Source organism: Harpia harpyja, chromosome 5, assembly GCF_026419915.1.
Source record: "Harpia harpyja isolate bHarHar1 chromosome 5, bHarHar1 primary haplotype, whole genome shotgun sequence".
NCBI classification, from domain to species: Eukaryota; Metazoa; Chordata; class Aves; order Accipitriformes; family Accipitridae; genus Harpia; species Harpia harpyja.
Genome location: NC_068944.1, coordinates 70,210,211 through 70,238,185, shown reverse-complemented (window position 1 = coordinate 70,238,185; position 27,975 = coordinate 70,210,211). Strand labels below are relative to the sequence as shown.

The 27,975-nt window shown below is 40.0% G+C and overlaps 1 protein-coding gene across 8 annotated transcripts in view; it reads right to left on the bottom strand.

Annotated features, from left to right (window-relative positions):
• EFR3A (EFR3 homolog A) overlaps positions 1-27,975 on the bottom strand; it is a 98,198-nt gene that overhangs the window by 34,731 nt on the left and 35,492 nt on the right. For 7 of the 8 annotated variants that reach the window (XM_052787503.1, XM_052787501.1, XM_052787502.1 and 4 more), the window contains 6 exons: positions 23,236-23,357; positions 19,362-19,511; positions 13,134-13,271; positions 8,074-8,152; positions 7,015-7,150; positions 5,222-5,386 (listed from right to left, as the gene is read on the bottom strand). In XM_052787503.1, the coding sequence (XP_052643463.1) occupies positions 5,222-5,386; positions 7,015-7,150; positions 8,074-8,152; positions 13,134-13,271; positions 19,362-19,511; positions 23,236-23,357 (790 nt within the window). The remainder of the gene's footprint in view (positions 1-5,221; positions 5,387-7,014; positions 7,151-8,073; positions 8,153-13,133; positions 13,272-19,361; positions 19,512-23,235; positions 23,358-27,975) is intronic. The other variant, XM_052787497.1, reaches the window with a different exon arrangement.

Genomic DNA, 27,975 nt, shown 5'->3' with positions numbered 1-27,975 from the left:
TTCTTTGAAACCTAAAACTTTCTATTGTTAGTCTCCTTTAAATATATCATTTAATAGTTAAATACGTGACATCTGTTAATTTGTAACTAGTGAGGAATTGGAAATGTTTCTCATGGAACACAGTGTTACTTTTGTCTGTTCTTAAGTCACCATTAAATATTACAGGTGTATGAAAAGAAATCTCAGAGATATATAAGTATGACATGATTATTACTTTGAAACCACCAAGACAAACAGCTCAGGTGCCAGCACGATCGGCAGCGGAGCTCTCTAGCACGGTGCACAGAGGGGTTTCCTGACCCGGGGGAACCCCAGGGGAGCAGAGAGACCCACCAGGAGCCCACAGCTCACATGACAGCAGCCGACAAGACCTGGACAGGGCCAGGAGCAATGGTGGCCAAGCCCCCGCACCTATAAAAGAAGCCCCTGGGGAGTGCTACCGACCAGGAGCGGTGCGGCAGATGGTGCACAAGAAGGGCGCTGTCGCCCTGCCGGCTCGACCAGGGAGCAATGGTATCCACCCGGCAGAAGGCCACGTCCTCTCTAAACTCTGCACCCGCCGCCACTGACGCAGCTTCCCAGGCACAGCTCCGGTGGGAATGTGCTGCCATCCAGGTGTCAGGCTGCAGCGTCTGCCCTGCTCTTACACCAGCACTGGACAGCAGTAGTGAGTACACCTGTGGGAGGAGGTGAGTAGGCTGAGGAGTATCAGGGAGTCCGAGAGGGAGACAGACTATTGGAACTGCACCCTACCATCCCTCGGACAGACCTGGCAGGCATATAGGACACAAGGTATGGAGGATTCCCTATCCTCTCCCCACCCGGCAGAAGGCGGTGACTGAAGGGATAGGGGGCAATGGCGACAAGGTCCTGCCCGGCGCAGCAGGCGTGTCTCCTCCATGACTCCCCCACCTTCCCAGGTGCCCTTGCACAATAGGTACGAGGCTCTGCAAGTGGAACCAAACAAGGATGAGAACGATGGTTCATCCAGGTTGGAGGTATTGCCAAGGTTAAGTTGGCCTACGCCCTGCATCAAAACTGCTTCCATAAAGAAAAAAAGATGGGTCATTGTCATAGGAGACTCTCTTCTGCGGAGAACAGAAGGCCCAATATGCCGGCCAGACTCACTTCTTAGGGAAGTCTGCTGCCTCTCTGGGGCCCGGCTTAAACATGTGACAAGGAAACTTCCGACCGTGGCATGGCCCTCAGATTATTATCCGTTACTGCTTTTTCATGTAGACAGTGATGAACTTGCAATAAGAAGTACAAGAGAGATCAAGAGAGACTTCAGGGCCTTGGGATGACTGGTTAAGGGATCAGGAGAACAAGTAATGTTCTCCTCTATCCTTCCAGTTGCAGGGAATGATGAGGGAAGAAACAGAAAGAGCCAGCAGATCAATACCTGGCTCCGAGCCTGGTGTCTCCAGCAGATTTTTGGTTTTTTGATCATGAGACAGTCTACATGACACCAGGCCAGCTGGCAACAGACATGGTACACCTGTCTCAAAGGGGCAAAAGGATCTTTGTGCAAGAGCTAGCAGGGCTCATTGAAAGAGCTCTAAACTAGATTTGAAGGGGGAAACAGGATAAAACAAGGCTTGCTAGAGATAAGCCTGTGGGCAGCATGCCAATTTTTGAGGGATGGTGTGCTAGTGAGGTCCTTCAGTCTGCTCCATGCTATCCTGGGTACGCTGGAGCACATTTGAAACGTCTCTATATTAATGCACACGGCATGAGGAATAAACAAGAGGAGCTAGAAGCTTTGGCTCAGTCCCAGGGCTACGACACCATTGGCATAAGCGAAACCTGATGGGATGAGTCCTGTGACTGGAGTGCTGTGATGGACGGTTATAGGCTCTTCTGGAGGGATAGGCAAGGCAGGCAAGGCGGGGGGTACTGCTGTATGTAAGGGTGGGGTTGGATTCTATGGTGCTTACAGTTGGCAATGACACAGTTGAGATCCCCTGGGTAAGGATGAAGGGGAAAGCAAATAAAGCGGATGTTGGGGGAGTCTACTATCGACCACCCAGCCAGGACAATGACACCGATGAATTGTTCTACAAGGAATTAAGGGATACCTCTAGATCAACTGCCCTTGTATTTATGAGTGATTTTAACTTCCCAAGCATCAACTGGGAATATCATACAGTAAGCACAAACAGGTCCAGGAAATATATGAAGCACATTGAAGATAATTTCTTGGTGTAGGTACTAGGGGAGCCAACTAGGAAATGTGCCCTCCTAGATTTTTTGCTTGTAAACAGAGAGGCACTCGTGGGCAAAGTGCTGATCAGTGGCTGTCTTGGTCACAGTAACCACGAAGTATTTGAGTTTCAAATTGTTGGTGGTAGAAGAAAAACTGCCAGCAAAACTTTGACCCTGCATACAGGGAGAACAGACTTTGGGCTGCTGAAGGAGCCAGTTAGTAAGGTCCCCTAGAAATCTGCTTTTGAAGGTATTGGGGTCCATGAATGCTGGTCACTTTTTAAAAGCCATCTCTTAGGAGCACAGAAGCTGGCAATACCAAAGTGTCCAAAGTCAAGCAAGTGGGGCAGAAGGCTTGGCTGAGCAGGGATCATATTCTAGAACTTAGGGGGAAAAGGAAAATGTATGGACATTGGAAGCAATAACAGGCGACACAAGAGGACCACAGAGATGCTGTTCGCCACTGTAGGGAGAAAATTTGTGCAGCTGAAACTTGATTAGTTCAAGCTGGCTAGCACTGTGACGGACAACAAAAAGGGCTTTATAAAATACGTTAACAGCAAAAGGAGTATCAGAGATAACATTGGTCCATTGCTTGATGAGGTCGGTCACCTCACAAATAAGGATGTAGACAAAGTGGAGACATGTAATGCCTTCTCCACCTCTGTCTTTAACACTGGTAATGGGCTCTGGGACCCCCGGACTGAGGGGTTATGATAAACTCCCAGCTGACCCTGAACTTGTTCAAGACTTGCTGCTCCAGTTGGATGTGCAGAAGTCTCTGGGGCCCAATGGGATTCATCCCAGGGTACTGAAAAAGCTGGCCAATGTCATTGAGGAACATCTCTCCATTATTTTTCAATGGTCTTGGGAGTCTGGAGAGGTCCCAGTCGACTGGAAGCTGGCAAATGTTGTCCCAATTTCAAGAAGGGTAAGAAGGAAGACCCTGGTAATCACAGGCCTGTCAGTTTCAATTCAGTGCCTGCAAAATTATGGAGAAGGTTATCCTGCCAGTTACTGAAAAACACTTGAAAGTCAATGTAGTCATTGGTCACAGCCAGCATGGGTTCATGAGGGGAAAGTCCTGCTTAACCAACTTAATGTCCTGTTATGACAAGGTCACTTATCTAGTTGACCAAGGGAAGCCAGTGGATGTGGTAGTTTTGGATTTTAGCAAAGCTTTTGATACTCTCTCTCACAGTATCCTGCTGGACAAAATGTCCAGCACACAGCTAGACAAGTCCATAACACGTTGGGTGAGCAACTGGCTGATGGGTCAGGCTCAAAGAGTTTTAGTAAATGGGGTTATATCAGGCTGGTGGCCAGTCACCAGTGGGGTTCCCCAGGGCTCGATTTTAGGGCCAGTGCTCTTTAGTGTTTTTATAAATTAACTGGACACAGGAATCGAATGTACATTAAGTAAGTTTGCTGATGATACTTAAACCAGGAGGAGCTGTGGACCCCCTCAAGGGTAGAGAGGCCTTACAGAGAGATCTGGAAAGACTAGAGAGCTGGGCAATCACCAACCGTATGAAATTTAACAGGAGCAAGTGCCAGATTCTCCTCCTGGGACAGGGTAATCCTGGTTATACATACAAACAGGGGAATGAGAAGCTGGAGAGCAGCCCCACAGAAAGAGATCTGGGGGTCTGGGTTGATAGCAAGTTGAATATGAGTCAACAGCATGCTCTGGCAGCTGAACTATTAGAGCGTGTCCAGAGCAGGACGACCAAGATGGTGAAAGGTCTCGAAGACAAGACTTGTAAGGAGCAGCTGAGGTCACTTGGTTTGTTCATCTTGGAGAAGAGAAGGCTGAGGGGTGACCTCATTGCAGTCTGCAACTTCCTCAAGGGGGGCAGCGGAGGGGGACATGCTGATCTCCTCTCTCTGGTGACCAGCAATACGACACAAGGAAATGGAATGAAGCTGCATCAGGGGAAGTTCAGGCTGGACCTTAGGAAAACGTTCTTCACTGAGAGGGTGGTCAGTCACTGCAACAGGCTGCCCAGGCAAGTGGTCATGGCACCAAGCCTGTCAGAGTTCAGGGATTGTCTGGATGACGCTCTTAGTCATATGGTTTAGTGTTAGGTAGTCCATCGAGGAGCAGGGAGTCAGACTTGATGATCCTGATGGGTCCCTTCCAGCTTGAGATATTCTATTCTATTCTATAGCTGTGCAATAGTATAAACGTAACATTGATAGAAAGAAGCTTTACTTTAAAAGGCTGTGTTTTGGTTTTGGTTTTTTTTTTGGTGGGGGGGAACATTTTAACTTGAGTGTTACTGGAATGGCGAGAAGTAATCTACTACATATTTGCTACTGCTCTAGAAAGCTTCAGGGCGTAAGCAAAAGTACAGATTAGTGAACAACATTTAAGTTACATTCCCCCTTGTTCTTTAAGTAAGGAATACACATCATAAATGAACTACAATATATAATATCAGTACCATAAAAAGAAAATCTGAAAAAAAGGGGAGAGGCTATTTTAACAAAATCATTTACAGAAATTGCTGCTCTCATTTTCAGTACTGTGCTTAGAAGTACTTCAGTTAAGTTGTGGTAGCACAACCGGCCATTAGATGTCATTGTTGCCACTATGTTTAAGATTGGTTTCTACAAATTTTCAAGTAGTACCTACTAAAATATATTACTGCATATGATTGCTTGCAATATGATTTTTCATAAAAGGACTAGTATTAGTTCTGTACCAAAGGCATAGAATGATGTCTATATTTCAAGGGCCATACAATAATATAACCAACAAATTTATTGTAAGTCCACCAGCATTTTTAATTTTCATTGAGCTTCTTGGCTATCTGTTCAGTTAACAATTAAAAGAACAGTCTTTCAGAAGTCAAATACATAAAATGAGCCTGAGATTTAGAGGCAAGTACAATCAGAGATACCACACTTGCCATTACTGCTTTTTGATTCAAGCTGTTTTAATACCATTTCATTGAGGAAGGGAGAGAAGGGAAGGAATTTTAAGTGAGGCTATGTTACTGTCATTACTCACCGATTGTTTGAATAATAGCATTCTGGACAATCCTCTCATCACTCTCCTTGGAGCTTGTGCTGATAGTGGCACTTCCTGCTGAACTGCGCCTATCACCCAGCTCAAAGTCAACACTGATGCGCAAGTGCTTCAACAAGGTATTAAAAACCTCCAGAACTGTTGGACCTGGAAACAACACACAACAATGACTGCACCTGTCAATGGAAAGATGCCTTAACAAAATGTAAACTAACCTTTTCAATCCCTTTTCAGGAGAAATCAGATTAAGCTGAAAAGAACAAATAAAATTCACTGTTTGAGGGATATGGCCTAGGGATAAACTTTTGAAGTGTGCCTACACCTTGACATTTTAGAGATTATTTTGGAATCAGGAAATGCAATCAGGTATATATGCATAATCCATTACTACCAAGTTGTAGTGGGTCTGGCTGGGATGGAGTTAACTTTCTTCCTAGCAGCCTCAGTGGTGCTGTGCTTTGCATCTGTGACTAAAATAGTGTTGACAACACACCAGTGTTTTGGCTGTTGCTGAACAGTGCTGAACAGTGCTAGCAAGTGTCAAGTCTTTTTCTTTTTCCCACTTCATCCCTACAGAGAGTAGGCTGGGGTGTGCAAGAAACTGGGAGGAGACACAGACTGGGCCAGCCAACCCAAACTAACCAAAGGGCTATTCCATACCATATAATGTCATGCTCAGCAATAGAAGCTCAAGGAAAGGAGGAGGAATCGGGTGAACATTTGTTCATATGGCATTTGTCTTCCCAAGTAACCATTATGCATGCTGAGGCCCTGCTTTCCAGGAAGTGGCTAAACATCTGCCTGTCAATGGGAAGTACTGAATAAATTCCTTTGCTTTCCTTGTGCATGAGCTTTTGCTTCACCCATTAATTTGTCTTTATCTTGATCCATGAGACTTCTCACCTTCTTTCTACCTTCTCCCTGACCTGTGGGAAAGGGGAGTGAGCAAATGGCCATTGGCCGCAATCAACCCACCATGCAAGTTTTATATAGAAAATGAGTGGTTGCTGAAATGAAGCATCAACAATGGGTTAAACTGCAGGTACTTGCACCCAAACTTAAGTTATTTCAAAACCTGCTACTAAAATCCAGTTGTATATATTGGATCAAATAATGAGCTCTTTTCATAATATGGTAGAAGACTTCACAAGTCTGTGCATGCAACTGTCTTGCCTAAAGAGAAAGGACAGGCACAGACTCAAGCTAATGAAGCAAAGCAATAATGTTTCAGCAGGAGACCAAAGCAAAACAGCAGCAGAGCACATGTGTGTACACATCTTCATAACTACTCTTATTTCAAGGAACTATGCTACTGTAAATGACATAATTCACCTTATTTCAGCTGCTTCATAGTTACTAAGGTAAAATTCCTCAAAGATCATTCTACTCTTGACTCCCATATTATCACTCATCTCACAGCAGCTGTATCACAAAGCGACAGTGCTCTTGACATTTTGTAGAGACACACACAGTTCTCTCAGATTTTGTGACTTCTTACCAAAGAGGAATTCCTGCCTTTCGCAAGGCTGTAAAAATACATCTACTCATTTTTTCAATGCAAAGGATTATAAAAGTCAAACGACTAAGTAAATATATTTGAGTAATTGTAAACCAAGTAAGATTTCAAGTATTTTATCAGCACAAAGGAGAAAAAATAATAAATACACAACCTTCTCAAAATATATGCTTTCATTCAGTCTGAAAACAAAGCAAAAATGAACACCACCCTTCAAATCTATCCTTTGACCCGATGTCTTTAATTAAAGATGACTTACCTATTGATCCTTTAGCTGCAATTGCAACTGCTTCCAAAAGAACCTGAATAATGCCAGCACGAACTCGTGGTGAGTCTCTTTTGCGAACATCAAGGTGTCCAAGAATTTCTTGTATTACATGATGGGAATATTGTGCCTATTGAAAACCAAACAAACAGAAAGAAAAGCTTCATCTGTGATGTTAATAAGAATGACTTCATACACCATACAGCTATAGTCATGACCATGTTCCTATTCTGCAACATTCTTACTACACAAATTCAATTAAATTTCAATCAATTAAGATTAAATATGGATTTTAAAAACTACCATGACAGACGAAGCCACACAGGTCCATGCAGCACCGTATACAAAAGCTTACAACATTAAAATATCCAGGAATATCTACAAGCACAGAGGAAGCATTAAGTGGTACTTCATTCAGCTAACTGCAGTTCAAGGACTTCCACTGGTCTTACAAAAAAGCGTAATTGATACAAACGCTGAGAAAACTCAGCTTTCTTCCACAAACCTGGAATTCTATGACTTTATCTTTTGAGTGTCTGTGCTTGATGCAATCCAAGAATCAGACTTTGATCATGTTTACAACAGACAACAGAGGTTGCCCACTAGTAAAAATCAATTAGTAAAACACAGTTCCATGTGAAGTTGGTTCCTTGGGTTGTAAAAGCAGTACAGCTGTATTGGCATGGAGAAATTACTAACTTGAGAGATTATTTTTATCAAGCACAATGTCTGATCAGTATGGCTATCCTGCTCCTTGTTGAGCTTGCTGAAAGACCTCTGCACTACCTTCCATTGAGAATTCCTTAATATCTTTTTTTCTTCTACAAGTGTACAGTAATTGAAAGTAAATCAGATAACTTCTGATCACAAACCACGACTAGGTTATTATTTGAAAAGTTTGAAGAATAAGCCTAAGGAGTTATGAAAAGGGATCTTCTGGATTCTTTGACTTCATCTACTGTCTATCACTACTGTGGTGAGGTGAACATTTAAACCTGTCTCATGTGCTCGAAATATGTATGCAAGGAAAAAAACCACTAGAGAAAATCCTACCTGTATAGAATACATGATGATTTTGAAGCAGGAAACAGCAAATTCATTGGGATCCCATAGTCTATGATGGTCTAAATGCCTGTAACCAAAAATTAAGGGACCGGAAATAATGACATACCACACATATAATAAATGAAGTTCTCAAAATTCACCCCAAAGGGATTATTTCCTTACATAAAGGTTCTAAACAATGACTTATTAACTAGGTGAGAAAACTAGAACTTCAGAAAAGCATTTGTTTTCAAGGTTTAGGATGCAATCACAAAACATTTGGCTGCAACAGAAATTCCCAATTTTCTAGTTCCAGGAATTTAAGGAAACTAGTCATACCAAGAATATACAGTTAAGAATATACTGTTTCCATACAAAGTGCATGCATAAAAGTGGCGGTGACATTATATGCTTATTTTCATGAAAGAGACACACTGAAGAGGATGGTTATAATACCTTGACAAACTTCTACTCTAAGTAAGATGAATAATTTGTTTTGAATGAGTAGCTACAAAATAATTATGGCTGAATGTTACATCCAGAATAGAGACTCTTAAGAACTATTTTTGTTTTCACAGTGGCTTCATGAATAATATATATGGAAAACAAAAAAGAGCTACTCTTTGTGTATATACTCCCTTATCACTGAAGCATTTCAACACTTTCTGCAAGAAATATCAAAACAGAACCAGAAGAATAAATGCATCAGTTTCTCTTTAAATGGGATAGGAACCACCAATGAAAAACTTTGTCAGAGTTTCAAGCAAAGACAAGAAATTCTGCTTAAGCACTATGCTGAAAGCTGTTAATAGGGCACACATCAAATTTTCCAAAAAGGAGGTCTGAGTACCTGGAAAAGCATGACAAAAATAAATGCATTTTTAAATCTAGAAGACTGAATAAAGCAATTTCGGATGCCTTTAAATTGGTATGATTTAGGTTAAAAAAACCCAACAACAACAAACACACACCCCCCCCAACAAACAAACAACAACCCCCCCTGCCAAAACTAACAAAAAACTAACAAAAAACTTTTACAGAAACTGAATTTAGGTAGAGTTTCTAAGTAGGTATCTCAGCTACAGAATCACTATCAGTCTGCCCTTTCCTAAAGAACATAATAAACATATAAAGATGCTTCAAATAACAAACTTGAAAGCATACAGGTGAAAGAAGTCAGTACTCCGGACACAGAAGGACCGACTGGATGCTTTAACTTACTTTGCCTGGAATCTGGAGGTCTCAGTTAACTCACTGGCCAGCTGCTACCAGCCTAGTGACCTAGCTGAGTACACAGGTCTCCTTCAAGGTTGATTAAACCAGCTGGCATAGAGCTACCCTTTCCTGTGCCCTAAATTATCTTGCAGTGCATTGCAGAGCTTAAAAAAACATACTGCCATTTTGACACGACATACCTTTAATAGAAATCCCTACAGAAAAGAATTTCAGGAATTTTAGAGGTGTTTGTCTGTCAAGATAACAGCATATTTGCATTACTAAACATTAAACTGGACTACTTGTTGGGGATAGCTGCCTTTCTTATGCACATTCCAAACACACAGGTATATTTAATCCTGACTTGGGGTAGAAAGACAAACAAAATTACCTCTTTAAATCCTTCAAGGCTTAGCGGCTCATAATATATTTAATCCTGTCTTCTTTCTCCCTAATATCATTCCAGTACGGTCCATCAAATACAAAATCATACTCTTCACTATCTTCTCCCGATTGGAACTGATCCTTTAATCTTTCAGGGTAGCATGTGTTCTGTTACCTTTAACAGTTCCTCTTTATCTGCCCCAAAGATCCATTCAGGCAGATTATGGTCAACTACATCTTAAAAACCTTTCCTCTCAAAGCAAGACATACAGTTTTCTTTTTCCAGAAAGGCAAAGTATTAGCTGCTTCAGGTAGCTGAACTGATGGGAAGACAGCAGGGGGAAGATGACAGCCTAGGTTAATGTTTTGTGTAATAGCTCAACGGGCAGCATACTTCATATACTGGAATTTTCCTCCTAAGAAAAGAGGTATTAGATTACTGTAGGTGATATATTTTACTCATCATAATGCAGGCAGTGTATTCAATGTAGTTTTGTTTTTGTAAAAGCCAGTAAATGGTATTTTCAGCATGGTGGATTTAGTTTAGTTAAAATCAAGTCACATCTTGCCCATTTTTTTTTCCAATTACATTTCTTTTAATAAAGAATATAATTTATTGCTGGATTAACAAATGCCATAATCTGCCTTCCATTAAGATCTGCTGCATGTATGTAGCAAATGTGCACAATTAGGTTTCTCAAATTAAAAGGAACAGCAGAACCAATGGTACAAGTTACTACAATATGGAGTGAGAGCCACTAACAGTCCCTGAATTCACTCACATTGTCACACATTCAAGCAATCCTTCTAGTATAAAATGGTAAATTGATACAGATGTTTAGAAAGCAGAACTGAGGCATGTATGGGAATACATAAATTTATTTTCTCATGCATTACATTTTCTGAAAGAATATTAAACACCAGTCTTTTGATATTCAAACCCCTTGCACAGATGACATGATAATTCACAATAATGGAAATACAGTGAGATGAATAGGGTGTAACTTGTTATACTTGGGAAGTTGTTTATATTCACTAGGTTTCTGTATCCCTCTGGATCTGCCTCATCTATTCACCACTGCAAATTCATGCTAAGTAAGTCTAAATAGCTTGTGACTGTTGACACAAAATAAAATTTTATTTCATATCATATTAATATAATTTTGTTTTTACTTTCATTAACCAGTTTGCCAGATTGATTCGTCAGATTTCATTAAAAATGAGAATTTGAGAGTTTATAGCTGCTAAATGTAGACAGTTATAACCATGGAGATTTTCTGCCAAAGGCAAGGAGAATTAAGGTCAATCCAAACCCATACCAGGAGACCAACTTCAGATTTCAACTATCTTCATTATATTTAAAACCCTCAATCATTGAATGTACTCAGCCTCATGATGCAAGCAGCACTGTTCTCTCAGTTTTGCAAGGAAGTGATAGCATGTTGACTGATATTCCAATGCCACATGAAACAAGCCTTCAAGCGGGGAACTGAACTTGCATCTTCAGTGTTAGCACTGTAATAAGCGGCCTTATCTTTATTTCCAGAGCTTTCTTAAAAGCTGTGAAATTGTTGAAAACTGTTAGGAGAAACTGTTTTCTAATCAAGTATACATAAACTAATTTAGGTTTTTCAAACAGATAAAGTGCAATGGACTCACTATCTCAAACTTTCATTCTACCAGTACTGCTCATTCACAAAGTGAAACTGATTAGATAGAGCACTCCCTTTTTATTTAGGAAAAACAGTTTGGAAATTGCGTTTTCTGAATCTCTTGTTCTTCAAAAATATTAAACTTTTACAGCAGTTATTTATAAAAAGATAAATTTATTTGGCAATTCTTCCTCAAAATGGAACACAAAAATGGTGACCACAAAGACCCTCTATTCATAGAAGAAATAATATATTCTCAGTAACTAGTCATTATCTACTGATTTCAGCGCACAAATGAAGCATGTGGCATGTAGAGATGCACAAAGACTCAAGCAGTTCCTTCGGATCATAGCAAGCAAGAAAAGAAATTAAGCTGGAAAGAACACTTCCAAAGCTTTGGATGTGCCACAGGAAATGCAGGTATGACACCTTATTGAACCCCAAACCAAGCACTAACTCTAGTCTAGTGAATCAGGAATTATTTGTGGGAAACTTCCCTGATACTGAAATGATTCAAAAGACTGAAGTAACGCACGTGCTGATAAAGTTTTGAGATAAACCCATAAAAGGAACTTAAAAGTGGCAAGAAAGCAGCTGCAATATAGTTCAAAATAGTCCATCCAGACTGTTTAGTACCTAAATGTTACTCTAGTGGCAGATATTTTGGAGGAATGCAAATTTTAAATGTCGGAAAGAATGAGAATTTTTTAATAAAACACTCAACTTTGCAACAGTTAAACTCCTATCAGATTGGTATAATAGGTACACATGGAAAGTGAGATAACAACACAGTTCTTTGATTTAATGTGAAAAAAAAAAAAAAAAAGGGGGCCACAAAAGTTTTCTGCCCTCAATACCTACTCTATCTTCCTTTTGCATTTCTGTTCTTACTTGACAGTAGTAACTTGAAAATGGCTTTATGTAGCTTGAAAAGTCTTTCAGTATATGAATGGAATACTTAGTCTTTGTGGGAGGAACTAGGCCATCTAAGATAAGATATTCCCATAACAGGTGGGTATGTTGAAAATCTACAAGGAGCAAGCAGGTCTCCTGATCAGCAGGAAAAGCCAGAGTTTGAAAGCAGTATCACTGAGTCTACTGCTTCCTGCAGAGGTTTCTCCTGAGAACATGCCTACTTTGTAGACACTAGCAGAGGTGAAAGAAGCAGATTTAAGTTATCTCAATGCTTATAGCTTTTTTCATATCATATTTTTTTAAGGAAGCAACTGGGGCAATGCAGAGAACTAAACAATGCTGGACTTGAGAGTTAATACATCAGCTATAATTTGTACTGTGTGCATTTGTGCATAATGTGTGTACTGTGTGCACATCTGCCATTCACTACTAAATGAGCTGTTAAAGATATTCCTCACAGAGTAGCAAAACAGGTCTTGGAAGAAAACTGCAAGAAAGTATAAATCTTAACTTTATGTATTAATCTGGGCACAGTATTCCTTTCAGCTACTTGTATTTTACTCAGCTTGTCTCTTCACTGACTACAACAGTCATCTATGGGACATTAATATCTTGAATAAACAGTTTCACATTCAAAAGAAAGGCCAGCTAAGCCAATAACCCATCCAAATTATTATATCGCACTTCTAAAATCAGTAAAATGGGACACACATTTCTCCATAACTATCTTCAAGTTAGCAGACAGGCAACAAAGAGGTGAGATTAAAACAGGGGCAATTATTTGAAGAAACATGAATGGAATCCTTCGGGTTGAAAAGGAGGAAGGAATTTAATGCAACATAATTAGAGGATGAAATTAAAAAAATCTCTTTAAGAAAAACCTTCCATGAATTTTCGACTTACGCGAAAACTGGTCTGACAGCATTATTCATATTTCCATAGGTTGCTCGTCCTAGTAGTTCCCTGAAACAATTCTCGGCCAGCAGAGCAGGATTTTCCTCTTTCTCTCCTCCTGTAGGAGAGGATGGAGGGCCTATTCTGCTGAAATAAGACAAAACCACATTGATTTGACTACTGATTAATATTCATCTTCCTTACTGTACCCACCCTTGGTTCTACAATGTTCATGAGTCACGCTCTTGATCTAAGCAAGAATTGTATCTCAAATATGCATCAAACCAGAATTCTGAATAAAACATTTTATTATCCTATGGCAGGACTACAGATCATCATCTGTTCTCTCAGTACTGACCACTATATTAGTAAATACTTAAATGGCAAAAACAATGGCTGTTAATACTGATTTAACTTGTTTACCCACTGCATTTTGACAAACTATTACCCACTGCTAACAATGAATGAAGGCTATGAAACCATGCAAAAAGTTAGGCAGAATCTTAGTCATTTTGTTCAGACTAATGATCTCATTCACCTGCCCACTACTGAATCCACACTGTGTGGGCAAGTGTTAAATAAAACTACAATACTTCTGCAGAAACAGATGGCTTGTGAGTTGACAAAAAGTCTGATTGAACCAATTAGAACATTATCACCCACACACTTACCTCTAACTAGATAGTGCACAAGTTAGTCACCTTCTAACTGACTGTCTCCCAACATTACTATGGAGAGGACCATGCAGGCTGTCCATGCCCAGGCGCCGGCAGCGGGGCTGCAGGGCGGCCTGTGTGAGGAGAGGCCGGGGCTGCCCCGTGCCGGACACAGCCGGTTCCAGCCGGTCCCAGCCGGCTCCAACGGCCCCACCGCAGGACACAGCTGAGCCCCTCAGCCAAGCTGGGGGAAAACAGGTTCCAGAAAGGGCCGAAGGCGGCACAGGCAGAGGAGGAGGAGGAGGAAGCCGAGGAGGGAGGAGGAGGAGGAGGAGGGCGGGAGGTGGTGCAGGCCCGCAGCAGGGATCCCCTGCAGCCCCGGAGAGACCCCGCTGGAGCAGAGACCCACCCTGCAGCCCGGGGAGGGCCCCACGCCGCAGCAGGGGGATATTTCCTGCAGGAGCTGTGGCCGTGGAGAGCCCGGGCGGGAGCAGGTTGTCCCTGAAGGACTGCAGCCCGGGGAAGGGCCCGTGCTGGAGCAGGGAGACGTGTGAGGAGGGAGGAGCGGCCCAGAGGGGCTGGGGGGGACGGACCGCAACCCCCGGCCCCAGCCCCTGCGCCGCCCTTTGCAGGGAGAGGAGTCGGGAGGGAAGGGGTGAAGGTGGGAATGGGGAAGAGTTGGGATGGGGGGCAGGTGTTTTAGTTTTTGCCTTTGTTTCTCACCATCCAGCTTTATTTTAATTGGCAATGAAGTAAATTAATTTTCCTCGAGTTGAGTCTGTTTTTCCTGCAACGGTAACTGGTTAGTGATCTCCCTGTCTTCGTCTCGACCCATGAGCTTTTCCATCCTATTTTTTCCCTGTCCTGTTGCAGGGGAGGGTAGTGAAAGAATGGCTGGGTGGGAGTTTGGCTTTTAGCCAGGGCTAACCCACCACAAGGAATGAAAAGATAAACATAGTATCTATTATAACATCTGGATCAGTACATACAAACCTCTAACTTTTAACCTTATTAAAACATAACACTTTGCCAAGTTGCTTTTTGCCATGCAGTATTCTTCACCTCTATGATACCATTGGGCAACTGGACTCCCATATTCATCACATAGTATGTTACTAATAACTTGGAAGGGGAATAAAAACCCCAACAAACACTTTTCGCATTCGGAAATATATTTTTAAGATGTAGATATTGATGTTAATTTCCCCAAACTATATTTATAAAGGTGGCCCTTGTTGAAGGAGGATTCTTCTTTCCCTAAAAGCATTGCTCTGAAAAAGAAACAAAGCAACATAACAACAAAATAATACAGATTGTCAAACTTTGCATCAGATAAATACACCATGAAGAGTGTTAAACTGCCTAAGTTTTGCTGAGAAATTTGTCCTTTAACAAGAAGACCAGTTATTGCAATCATAGAAATGTACTACTGATAGTAAAGGATAATAAAAAATGATGACACAATGGAGGGAGAGGAAAAAAGCAATGGCAGGGGAGAATTTATTACTACCACAACTACTATTTCTTCAGGTGCTAAAATACACCAGTGAAAGACTAAATTCATTTCATATGGAAATTTAAACTTATGACTTAATGGATCTTGCAGTGCAAAGCAAGGCTTTAGTGTTTTATACTAATGACCAAACTTTTGTAAAGTTCAAATACTGTCATTTTCAATTTTTTTTTTTTTCCTTGGTGACTGGGAATTAGGCCAACTGTTTAAAATCAACATGGCGCAAAAAGAGAGTAAGAGTACTGAATTAAAGACAGAATCCAGACACAAGAGGAGCAAAACTACAGAAATCACACAGTTTTGGACAACCCAAAACCTACTAAGGCCTGAATTCTACCACTAAGCTTTCCTGTCCTCACCATGGAGTAACTAAAATCAGCACCTGCACTGTAAACAGTGAAAGGTAGAGCCTTTCTAGAAGAGTTTCCAGTTTCCCAGTTCTCATTTTTGATGCAGGCCTTGGTAATGTTTTTTGGTTTGTTTTTTGGCTTGTAGGTTGGTTGCGGGTCTTTTAGTTGTCTGGGTTTTTTTTTTTTTTCCTTTGTCCAAAGTCACCTCCTTTTCAGCACACAGAGACCTGAATTACTAGAACAAATGAAAGGCATTTGAAATGTATTTCTGAATTTAAGTGCTTCACACATCATACCATTAAGCTGTTACTAATACTTCATTTAAATTGAGCAGTTGAGAGGTGGGAGACTGAGGAAGAAAGAAATAAAACAGTTCCACCTAAGGTGCAATATTACTTATTGAAAAGTATGGTACCTACAGGTGGCAAGTATTTTTTTTGCACAGAACACATTATAGAAACTTAAGTGAGGATTCATTTACCTACATTAACATTATGCAACTATGCATTAGGAGATGTATTTTAGACTGCAGAAATCAGTACACTAAAACCTTAATCATACTTCCAGTTCTGCAGTACAAGCTTGTGCATTAAATATGTTTAAAAGTGTTCACTGAGAGCATCAGCTTTAGTTAATGTTCACTCTTCAGCATCATAAAAACATAGCTTTAGAGCATTATAAAAAGTCAAATACTGAAATGCCACGAGTCAGATAAACACATTAACATCAAAGTTGTAATTTCTTCTGATAGCAAAAGATATTCTAGTGTTTCAAGACTACTGCAATCTAAAAGTTGCAATATAAAAATCCTGTTGCCTCTGGTAACATCAGTTTCAGAAGCTACCGTAACATTGCTAGCTTGTCAGATTTTAATAATAAAAAAGCCCCCGGCACCCTGTTAGATAAGTAAGGAGAGAAATAGTTTTACAAATGCACAATGATTAGAACTCTAAAAGGCATGATAATTTGTATATAATCCACCATGAGTACCACTAAACTGCAGCTTTATCCAACTGCTGTGCCCCTCAATCTCTGTATTTTTTTTTTCCTGTACTGCCTAGACTGTGATCTAGACAGATGGGCATCCTTCTCAGCACAGAAGGTACAAACAACAGTGCAGGACTGTCATTCCCATTGCTGTTTTGACACAGATTCCCTAGAACTCAGCAGGATTACAAAGGCGGCTGGGTGGGGGGAAAAAAGAAAGCAGGCTGCAGAACACATGGAGCTAGTCTATCTGGAAGAATTCTAGTTAAAATGCAGTAAAAATAAGTTATCTTTTAAATGTTTGTATATGCAATCCTATAGAAAGTGACTTCTCAGCATTGCTTGGAGTCTTATTTTAGAATAGGTTAAAGGAAGATATTGCAATCCAATCTTCCTACTCTAAAACGTTAGTCTTAGACTGCATCACAATGTTCAAAATTATCTCCTGTTGTCTGTAGGAATCACAGTTTTATTTTGAACTTTAACAGCATCTACCTATAAGTAGTTCTCAGTAAGTGCTCCTTAGCATTACTAGTTGACAGACAATGAATATATAACTTTGTACAGCCTCTCAAGTTTCTAAATTCAAATGAGCAACTTGCACTCATTTTGTTTCACTGACTTGGTTTTTAAACAAAGATCTGACAAATCCAACTGCAACACTTAAAAAAAAATTACTACTATTCCTCTGCATCCAGACTTTCTGTACTACCACAAGTCCAGAGGAATGAAACATAAAATGTATTTTGCAATGAAATGGGCAAGAACTACTCCCTTTAACTGTCTACCAGCTTTCTTGTGGGTAATCTCTATCAGAAAAGGTGGCAAGAAGGAACTGGAAGGAAGGACGTTTTGAAGTACAGCAGTTTCCATAGCAAACATCTAATCACAGGCTTAAACTGGCTCACAGCAACTCAGCATCCCATGCATGAGACTTCCGTAACACCACAAAACCAGGACTGGCCAAAAAAATATGATGTGACATGTGAAGTAAGACTTAACTGCTACTTTTGAGCGGAGTAGCTACAGGAATGTTTGACTATGATTAACTCACCCCAAGAAAGAAATATATTCTAATCTACCTCTAAAACAGAATTTATATGAACATTATAGATATATTAGAAGGATTTGAAGTCAAGTCGACAAGTGCTAGAGTGTCCTTCTGCCTTAAACAAGGCTGGCACATTTAGCTTTGCAGTAATCATGAAAAATAATGTAAAAACTAAGTGAATTTCCAATTTCATATATCCCCATTTTAGAGATACACATAAATTGACATACATGACTGACTCTTCTGAATTTTCTTCTAGGAAACTTGAAGGAGGGAGGGAGAGTCTTTCAGGCAATGCCTTATACTATACTGAAGTTTGCATGGCAATTATTTTGTAATACAGAATCATCGTGAAGTACAACTAAGAAAAAACCCAATCTGATTTTTAGAATATGTTACACTTGCAAATTTTTCTGATAGTCACATAACTAGAATGTGCATTCAGATATACAGACAAATAACAACATCCACATATAATTATCTTTTTAAAATGTTGTTTAAATATTAAATTCTTAACTCCAAAAAGTGCCTTATCTGACATGTACTCAGAAGAATCTTGAATTAAGCTATTAAGGTTCCACAAGTAAAAATTACACTGATCTTTAAGGTAAGTGTTACCTACGTGTCCTTCAGCTTTAAACAAAAATCATTATTTTCTATGGACTTAAGTTGGGGCTATTTTCTGGAATTTCTGCTCTTTCTCAAATAATGCTTTGATTCCATCTGCCAGAACAAAATGCTTCTTACTCTTACTCTTCAAGATGCCTCTGTTTGTGCTCCATAAATATGAAGCCACATGTAAAACAAGATGAGAAATTCTCTGTAACATCATTTAAGGCCAACAGATGAACAATTTATAAATACTGTTTTCAGTTTTTCTGTCATATGCACATAATACAAGGCCCCTACTTGCCACTTGGAAAATCATTAGGTTTTTTTTCTGCTGAATGTGCAGTATAGAAAAAGTTTCAAGCAGCCAGTTCAGATGTTTAATTAACAGTTGCCTTTTGACAGATTTGTTTTTCACCACCACTACTGAATTGCTCAACAAATGATAAAAATTATTCCTGCAGTACATATAAACTGATCTACTTTAAGTGGTTGATCCAAATCCTATTTCAGTCAGTAAGGTGACTGGTATATCCTCAACATCAATTATCAGAGATCTTTTTTGAAGGCATACCTGGCAGGTAATATGCCTAGGAGTCATTGAAAGCCAAAAAAGAGAAGGGTGTCTACATATTAATAAATTTTAAATCCTCACTTTAAATACTGTTGCAGACAGGACAGACAGTTGTTAGTAATGGCTAAATGGGAATTAAACCCTCAATTGTTAACAAATATAACTAACAAAATCATTTGAGTCACCAAAAAGCCTGTGCTTACTAATCTCTGATGTTACAAAACACAGAGTTTACAATTTTCAAGAAGTCTAAACATGGTTATACAATTTCTGGAGAAATTTTTAGGCCAAGAGAATCTGGAACAAGTGAAACAAAGGCGGTTGAAAAGACTTTAAGAGAAGAAACGTTAAGAGCAGTTAAGCAGAGCTCCGCTATCAGTTTCAAGGAGACTCAGCTAGTAAATGTCAGTCGTTATTTCCACTAAAAAGGTATCTATCATAAAAACTAAGCCTAAAGATTGTTTAAAAAACATGCCAGTGACCAGGAATAAAAATACCTGTCAATATCTTCTATTTTCTGCATATTAAACAGCAATGATGGTACTATCTTGTCCATGTGCTGAGGTTCCCATATAGTTGCTCGAAGTTCATCATTAACTGTTTTTCGAACGACTCCCTGAATGCCCCTGATTCCAGCAATTCGGATCCTAAGGAAGGAAAAAAGGAAAAAAGGAATTACTAAAAAGGAGAAACACAGCACCTCCCAGTATGGCTGTTTACCTATTAGACAGTAGTAATTATGTAGTGTAGAATTCCATTAAGTTCTCAAAAGCAGTAATTTGGAAATTTGGCCAATTCATTAAGGTTGCCCATATTGCCTTTAAACGCCTTTATAGCAAGGAAGCTGACAAAACAACTAAACAGAAGGTGATCTGTAAGGATAATGCTGACACTGATCGATTAATACTCAAACTGTATATACCACCTCCAAAAGAAAGTCACATGGGTAAAACCCCACCAACTCTATGCAATTCACTATCCATCAGTTGAAATGTGCACAATCTCAACCTATTCCAGTGCTGAAGAAAAATATTGTGAAGTTATCACAGCAAAGCTGAAGCTGTGATCTGTGTGATCACAGAGCCATGTGATCATGTCCTTAAAAGTTGTAATTAACGCTGTGGATTAATCATAACAAATCTTTAAAGATTTGTGCAAGATTCACAAGATGGAAAGCAAAGGATAGTTCTATCAACTTAAGCCTGATGCACAAAAGGAACCACCACTTTTATCCTAAAACCATTTAAAACAAATTAACTAAGAACTGATCAACCACAACAATAAAACAATAAAAAGGAAAAATTAATATAAGTTCTAAAAAAGACTTAGTCTAGCTGTTAGCTATTTTGTTTTGTTGAACAAAAATAGTTTGCAAGAGAATCTGTACAGTGAAATGCATGGCAAAATATTCTTTTTTGAAGTGGTAATAGCGAATTATGCCATTATAATAAATGGTGGGAATAGAATTTTACTTACTGAAAATGAGTAGAAGAAAAGGTGATATAGCAATCAAGGGAAATAAGCACAAGCTTCCCTAAAATTTGAAATTACTTCTATTAAAATCCATCCCTCATTTTTTAAATCTTGATTTCAGTATGGACAACACATAACTAGCCTTTGTTCAGTCAAATTCACTACATTAAAACATTTGCTAGATGAACTACAGACCTAACCGAACCCTATAATTAGTATTTTTGTTTAGATTTCCATTTGTAAATACTTCTATCTGTAGCCCCCTGATTTTCAGCTATTTCTGAACAAAGCCACGTGCATTCAATATGGATCTGATAGCATTCCAAACCTTTCAAGACACTTTTAATAGGGTTACATACCAAACAGGGAAGATGGATGCACAAACAACTAGAAAAGCACTTGCTATTGCTGTACTACAACTACAGCGCAGTATTCAATATTAAGTTTCCAATATTAAGGATCTAAGATTGACATTTAAGGCACAGAGCTTCCAAAATTCCATCACGGACACCTTTTTTTTTTTTTTTTCTTTTAAATTATTAGTTCTTAAGGTAATCAAGTTTTGCTGATACTGTGGCTTTAGATACATTAAATACTAGCACTAACCTCCCCTGCTGAAAGGGAAATCTCACTTACCAGGTGACATTCAGTTTCAGACCCGGAAGCCTACATTACCTGACTACGTGTGTGGATGATGTTCAATCTCCCATTCAAGACAGCCAGTTCAGTGGAACCTCAAGCTATGCAGGTGAAAAGCGACTCCGGATGTCTGTTTTAGGATCAGCTGAATTACTCCCTAGCGCCCATCAACAGTATCGACTACATGTGATATCTGCTTTTAGAACTGTAATCTGTAGTCACAGCTCATCTGTTTTGTTGAATTACCTCAGTACCTACAGCAAATCTGGTATGCCAACTCCAAGAATGAGAGAGATCTTTATGAACAGCAATCAAAAGAGACACATTTAAACTGTCTACGATGATGTGGAAAAAAGTCATATTGCTACTTTTGGTCAACCTGAGTGAAAAACTGATTCACATGGGGGAAAAAAAGGTCACACTTTTGTGTGCTGGAGTGCCGCTAGCACTAATTTCATGTTCTTAACTATTGTACAGGAGGTTGAAAAATGAGGGTTGAAGTACTGAGGAAGGGGCAGCATCAAATTTCATCACATACAGGAAATGTTTCATTTCTCTAAGGAAGGCTCAGATAGGTATTAAAGCAAAGATTACATTTAAATCAAGGTCATGTACAGTCTTATGTCACTTAGGATGAAATTCCTCCCTGTCTAAGGGTACATCAACATTGCAAACTGAAGCACAGGTAATGGTACAGGCTGACAATCTGAAGAGCAAAAGATTAGCACAGTTCTCTTACTCCTACAGCAATCACAGCTTTTAAGTATTTTACTTTGGAGTGTCCTTATGAGTGATAGATCATACTTGATAGATGAATCGGGGATGTACTAGTCTCTTAATTCATTCCGAGTTCTAGTTTATTACTAATGATACCTCTCATTTGCAAGCAGCAATGAAAGTGAAAGTAGTACTAAAAATCCTGAGCTGAGCTTCATATCCTAACCTCTTATGGAATGTTTTACAGTAAGTAATCAGTTTAACATTTCTGGTTTAGTTTCCCTAAGCCAAAAAGGCAAAAATCTCAAAAAGCTCATTAAAACATTTATGAATACTATTTGCAACCATCAGCTTCAGGTAAATACACTGTACCTGACACAAGCCTAAGTTATGAGGTAGTTGCAGGATACACCAGCTTTATTAGTGACACCTGCCTAAGAAGTTTCCATCCCCTTTGCCTTTTTGTCCCCAAGTATTATTTACCATCCCTTCAGTCCTTCCCCAACCAATTCGTGGGGGTTCATCCTGTAAAACCATTCACTGGAATAATCTTCCTAAAGGGAAAGAGCGTGGAGCATGAGGAAAAGTACAGGAGCAGGAGGCAGATTTAATCCTAACCTTTTTAGAGACAAATTTTAGAGCAGAACCCTACGTACAGCAATAGTGCAACAAATAAGATGGGAGCAAATTACGAAAAATAAGGAGGAATGAACCAGAAAACTAAAGGAGGAGTGAATTCCTTGTTTTGTTTTCTTTTTTTCCCCTAAGTGATGTACACAGTATTCACTCTGAAAATACAGTTCACAGATTTTTGAAACTGCAAACTTCTAAGAAAAATCCTTACGCATTGCAGCTAACATAACAGCAGTACACCCAAAGCATTGAATAAATGTTCAGCACATGAATTTTTCATAGTTGGCTGAACAATTTAATGCATGGAAATAGAAAAGGTGAGTAAAACAGAGATGCAAACCATAGAATCTAAAAAGCCCTAAGTTTTCTAAAATGCTCAGGAGTTAAATACTGATTGACAATTCATATAAAGAACACTTCGCTAGGGGGAGCTGAAGTAAAAAAAAAAATTGAGCTTACATAATAATGTAAAAATTTGCAATACTAATTCATGAAGGCATTTCAGTTTCACACACAGTATCATACTGCAGACATCTATGAAAATTCAATTTTTAATGAGTAATTCTCAAATCGCAGACTCAAAATATGCTTTTGCTCTTCTATTCATATAAGCCCCATTGATTTCTCAAATGAGTTATGCAACTCGCACACATTTACAGTAATAAGTAGTGCTTTTCTGGAGAGAATCCATGCAATCTGGCAAGCATTATTCAGGTAAAATTCCACTTAAATATTCTAGGAGTTCTAGCCATCTCAGATTTGCAATATTCAATGCTATTTAAAAAGTCAGACTTTCATTTTCTTCTTATGGAATGAACTATTCCACCAAATATCATAATAAAAGCTGTATTACAGACTATATTAACAAGTTAAGACAGTTTTCTGTAATACAGACAGAACAGCACTTACTCAGTTTGTATTTCTGCATCGTGGTCACATGAATGACACATGGCACTGAATCGAGACACAAAGAAGTCATAGCGTCTGTGATATGAAGGTGTGTCTTCCTCAATGTTGGCAAATTTGACAAACTGGAAAATGAAATACATTAAAAAAGCTTTTCATACCAATTTCTGAAAAGAAAATAATCAATACTAAGCTTCATTTAAGAAGTAACATAAAACATTGCATTAGGAAAGAATCCAGATTTGACAATACTTAAATATTTAACTTCAGAGAAGAAAAAGTTAAATTGGAGAGTTTTCTTTTTAAAGCCTTTCCACTAGAACTTCACTTAGATCATTATGAAAGGGTGCAACTGCATGAAATACAACATACTACACAATATGGAAGCATCCAACACTTGAATAGTGAGTGTCATCAATTCATAGAACCATAGAATAATTCAGGTTGGAAAAGACCTCTGAGATCATGGAATCCAACCGTTAACCTAGCACTGCCAAGTCCACCACTAAACCGTGTCCCTAAGTGCCATGTCTACACGTCTTTTAAATACCTCCAGGGATGGTGACTCCACCGCTTCCTGGGCAGCCTGTTCCAATGCTTGACAACTCTTTCGGTGAAGAAATTTTTCCAAATATCCAATCTAAACCTCCCCCGGCACAACTTGAGGCTGTTTCCTCTCACCCCATCACTTGTTACTTGGGAGGAGAGACTGACTTCCCACCTCACTACAATCTCCTTTCAGGTAGTTGTCCAAGCAATCAAATAGTACACTGTCACTTACAGGTTAACTAGCAACATTCTGACTTATCAAAATTCAAGTGAGATAAACTTGGAGGCATCCTGTCAATTCTATCTTTACAAAAGGGAAAAAGGAGGAGTCAGGGAATTACAACCCAGTCAATTTTAATTGCATTCACAGAAAGACACTCTGAAAAAAAAAATAATCCAATTTGAAAACATCTACAAAGTAACGAAGGGGTAAGTAACAGTCAACATGGATTTGTCAAAAACAAATCACATCAACCCAGCCTAGATTATTCCTGTGACAAAGAAATAGATTTTGTGAATCCAGATGAAGCAGCATCTGTCATATCTTAACTTCAGTGACACTGTTCACAAAAAAATACACAAAATTCTCAAAGTGAAACTAGGAACACATTGTCAAAAGAACACTGTAAGATAGATGCAAAAGGGTTTGGGAAAAATGTAGAAAGACTTGTAAATCATCAAACTACAATAATGTATAGAGTGAACTTCTGAAGGGGCCTGTCTGGAATACAGTAGTATTTGAGTTTCACTAGAGACCTAAATGACAGAGTGGGCTCATCAAATTTTCAAAGAACACTAAGCTGGCCAGAGCTGTAGGCACACTTTATCCTGGCTCTTGACAAACTGGAAATAGGACCTGAAAAATCAAGGAAGTAATTTAGGAATGACAAATGCAAAACACCACTTTAAGACAGCTGTACAAATACCAGCCAGACACAGCTGAATGCAGAAAAGAAACTTATGGTTATAAAAAACTGCACATTGAACAAAAGTCAACACTGCTATACTGGCATGAAAAAGAAAACAGTATATTGTGATACATCTGTATTACCCATGACACCTACGAAGAAATTTTTGCCATCTAATTGGCACTAATAAGCCCTTAGATGAAGTACACATCTAGCTGAAGCATCACAGCTGAAGATGGTGATTAACTGATATAGTCCTTCAATTATTCAAGGGATGAACAAAGCTTTAGATAAACACCTGTTAAAAATGACTGAAAGACATTAAATTATCTCCTTTAGAGCTGCCTAAAAGATATTAGTCTTACAATGTACAGAAGACAGCTAAAAAAAAGAAAAGAAATAAATGGTCTTCTCAGTCCAATGGTAATAGGAAAAGCAATAATGGGCTTACACTGAAGCAAAGGCTAACTAAGTTAGCCATTAAAAAAACCCCTCCTTTCTAAAGCGAGCAGACTGCCTAAAGACCTTTTGAATTCTCCGTCGCTGACAGTTTTAAGAACAGACTACTGAGGGAAGAAAAAAGGGAAAGGAAAGGCTGTCAGGAAAGGTTTAACGCAGTGCTGGCTCTGCCCTGAAGCAGAGAGATGTCCCATTAAGATCCCTCTGCTTTTTCCCACCCCAGTATTATTCTTACAAATTGCTAAGCACAGGCTGAGGCATTTCTTGTATACTTTCCAAGATATAGAACCTGCTCTTATCAGCACGTTACTCACAAACACCTAGACAAGCCCAAAGCACTTTAGCATAATCTACAGCATACTGATTTGTGGAGGTTTTGAGGTAGTTTTCAAGCTGAAAGTGAAAGCTGTTATTTCAAAAAAAATCACCACTTTCTACTCTATTCTTAGTCTTTTTTCTGTTTTATCTAGAACACTTATCCCTTTCAACTGCACTACCAGTTCACCCACTGGAAGCTACAGGCACAGCTGAAAGTGGTACAAACTATATTCTCAGCCATTACTGAAAACGGAGGAAAACTGTATAATACTAGTCTATTTTACATGACTTTGTATAGAAAATATCCTGTATAGTCAGGTAATAAGAAAGTGACATACAGTCAAAACCACTTCTATATAACCTACTGCCACAGTTTGAAAGACAATACACAAACAGCAACCATACTTTCTTTTCAATACAGTGACTTATAAAAAATATCATTTCCTTCCCAATAGACCCTGGAAAGTGCTTTAAATCATAGAATGGTTTGGGTTGGAGGGGTCCTTTAAAGGTCATCTAGTCCAACCCCCCAGCAATGAGCAGGGACAAATTCTACTAGGTCAGGTTGCTCAGAGCTCTGTCCAACCTGACCTTGAACGTTTCCAGGGATGGGGCATCTACCACCTCTCTGGGCAACCTGCTCCAGTGTTTTACCACCCTCATAGTAAAAACTTTCTTCCTTATATCTAGTCTGAATCTACACTCTTTTAGTTTAAAACCATTGCCCCTTGTCCTATTGCAACAGGCCCTGATAAAAAGTCTCTCCATCTTTCTTATAGGCCCCCTTAATAAAGTACTGCAAGGCCACTATAAGGTCTCCCTGGAGCCTTCTCTTCTCCAGGCTGAAAAACCCCAACTCTCTCAGCCTGTCCTCACAGGAGAGGTATTCCAGCCCTCTGATCATTTTTGTGGCCCTCCTCTGGACCCACTCCATCAGATCCATGTCTTTCCTGTGCTGAGGACTCCACAGCTGGATGCAGTACTCCTAGTGGGGTCTCACCAAGTGGAGAACAGGGGGAGAATCACCACCCTCGACATGCTGGCCGCACTTCTTTTAATGGAAGCCCAGGATAGAGTTGGCCTTCTGGGCTGCGAGAGCACATTGCTGGCTCACGACCAGCTTTTTATCCACCAGTACCCCCAAGTCCTTCTCCACAGGGCTGCTCTGAATCCCTTCATCCCTGAGCCTGTATTGATACTGGGAGTCGCCCCGACCCAGGTGCAGGACCTTGCACTTGGCCTTGTTGAACCTCAGGAGGTTCACATCGGCCCACTTCTTGAGCTTCTCCATGTCCCTCTGGATGGCATCCCTTCCCTCAGATGTGTCAACTGCACCACTCAGCTTGGTATCATCTGCAAACTTGCTGAGGGTGCACTCAATCCCACTATGTCATTGATGAAGATACTAAACAGTACTGGTCCCAGTATGGACCCCTGAGGGACACCACTCGTCACCGATCTCCATCTGGACATTGAGATGTTGACCACTACCCTCTGGATGTGACCATACAACTAATTCCTCATCCACTGAACAGTCCACCCATCAAATCCATATCTCTCCAATTTAGAGAGAAAGATGTTGTGGGGGACCATGTCAAAGGTGTTACAGAAGTCCAGACAGACGACATTCGTAGCTTTTCCCTTGTCCATGGATGTTGTCACTCCACCACAGAAGGCCACTAGGTTAGTCAGGCAGGCCTTGCCCTTCGTGAAGCCATGCTGGCTGTCTTAAGTCACCTCCCTGTCCTCCATGTCCCTTGGCAGAGCTTCTAGAAGAATCTGTTCCATGATCTTCCCACGCACAGAGGTGAGGCCGATAGGTCGGTAGTTCCCAGGGCCTTGTTTTCTACTGTTTTTAAAAATGGGTGCAGTGTTTCCTTTTTTCCAGGCACCAGGGACTTCACCTGACTACCATGACTTTTCAAATATCATGGAGAGTGGCTCAGCAACTACATCAGCCAATTCCCTCAGGACTCTGGGATGCATTTCATCGGGTCCCATAGACTTATGTATGTTCAGGTTCCTCAGGTGGTCACGTATGTGATCTTCTCTTACAGTGGGAGGGACTTTTCTCCCCCAGTCCCTGCCTTGCGGTCCATCTACTCAAGAGGTGTGGAAAGAGAGGTTGCCAATGAATATTGAGGCAAAAAAGCTGTTGAGTACCTCAGCCTTCTCCTCATCCGTTCTTACTGGTTTGCCAGTCTTGCTCATCAGAGCGGGTACACTTTCTTTGACCTTCCTTTTCTGGCTATATACCTGTCAAAGCCCTTCCTATTATTCTTTGCATCCCTTGCCAAGTTCTGCTCCAGCTGCACCTTGGCCTTCCTGACACCATCCCTACACAGCCAGGCAGTGTCCCTCTGCTCTTCCCAGGAGACCTGTCCCTGCTTCCACTGCCTGTGCATTTCCTTCTTGCCCTTTAGTTTGACCAGCAGGTCTCAACTCAGCCGTGCCAGTCTCTTGCCTTCCTTGCCTGATTTCTTACACTTGGGGATCGAGAGCTCTGGCA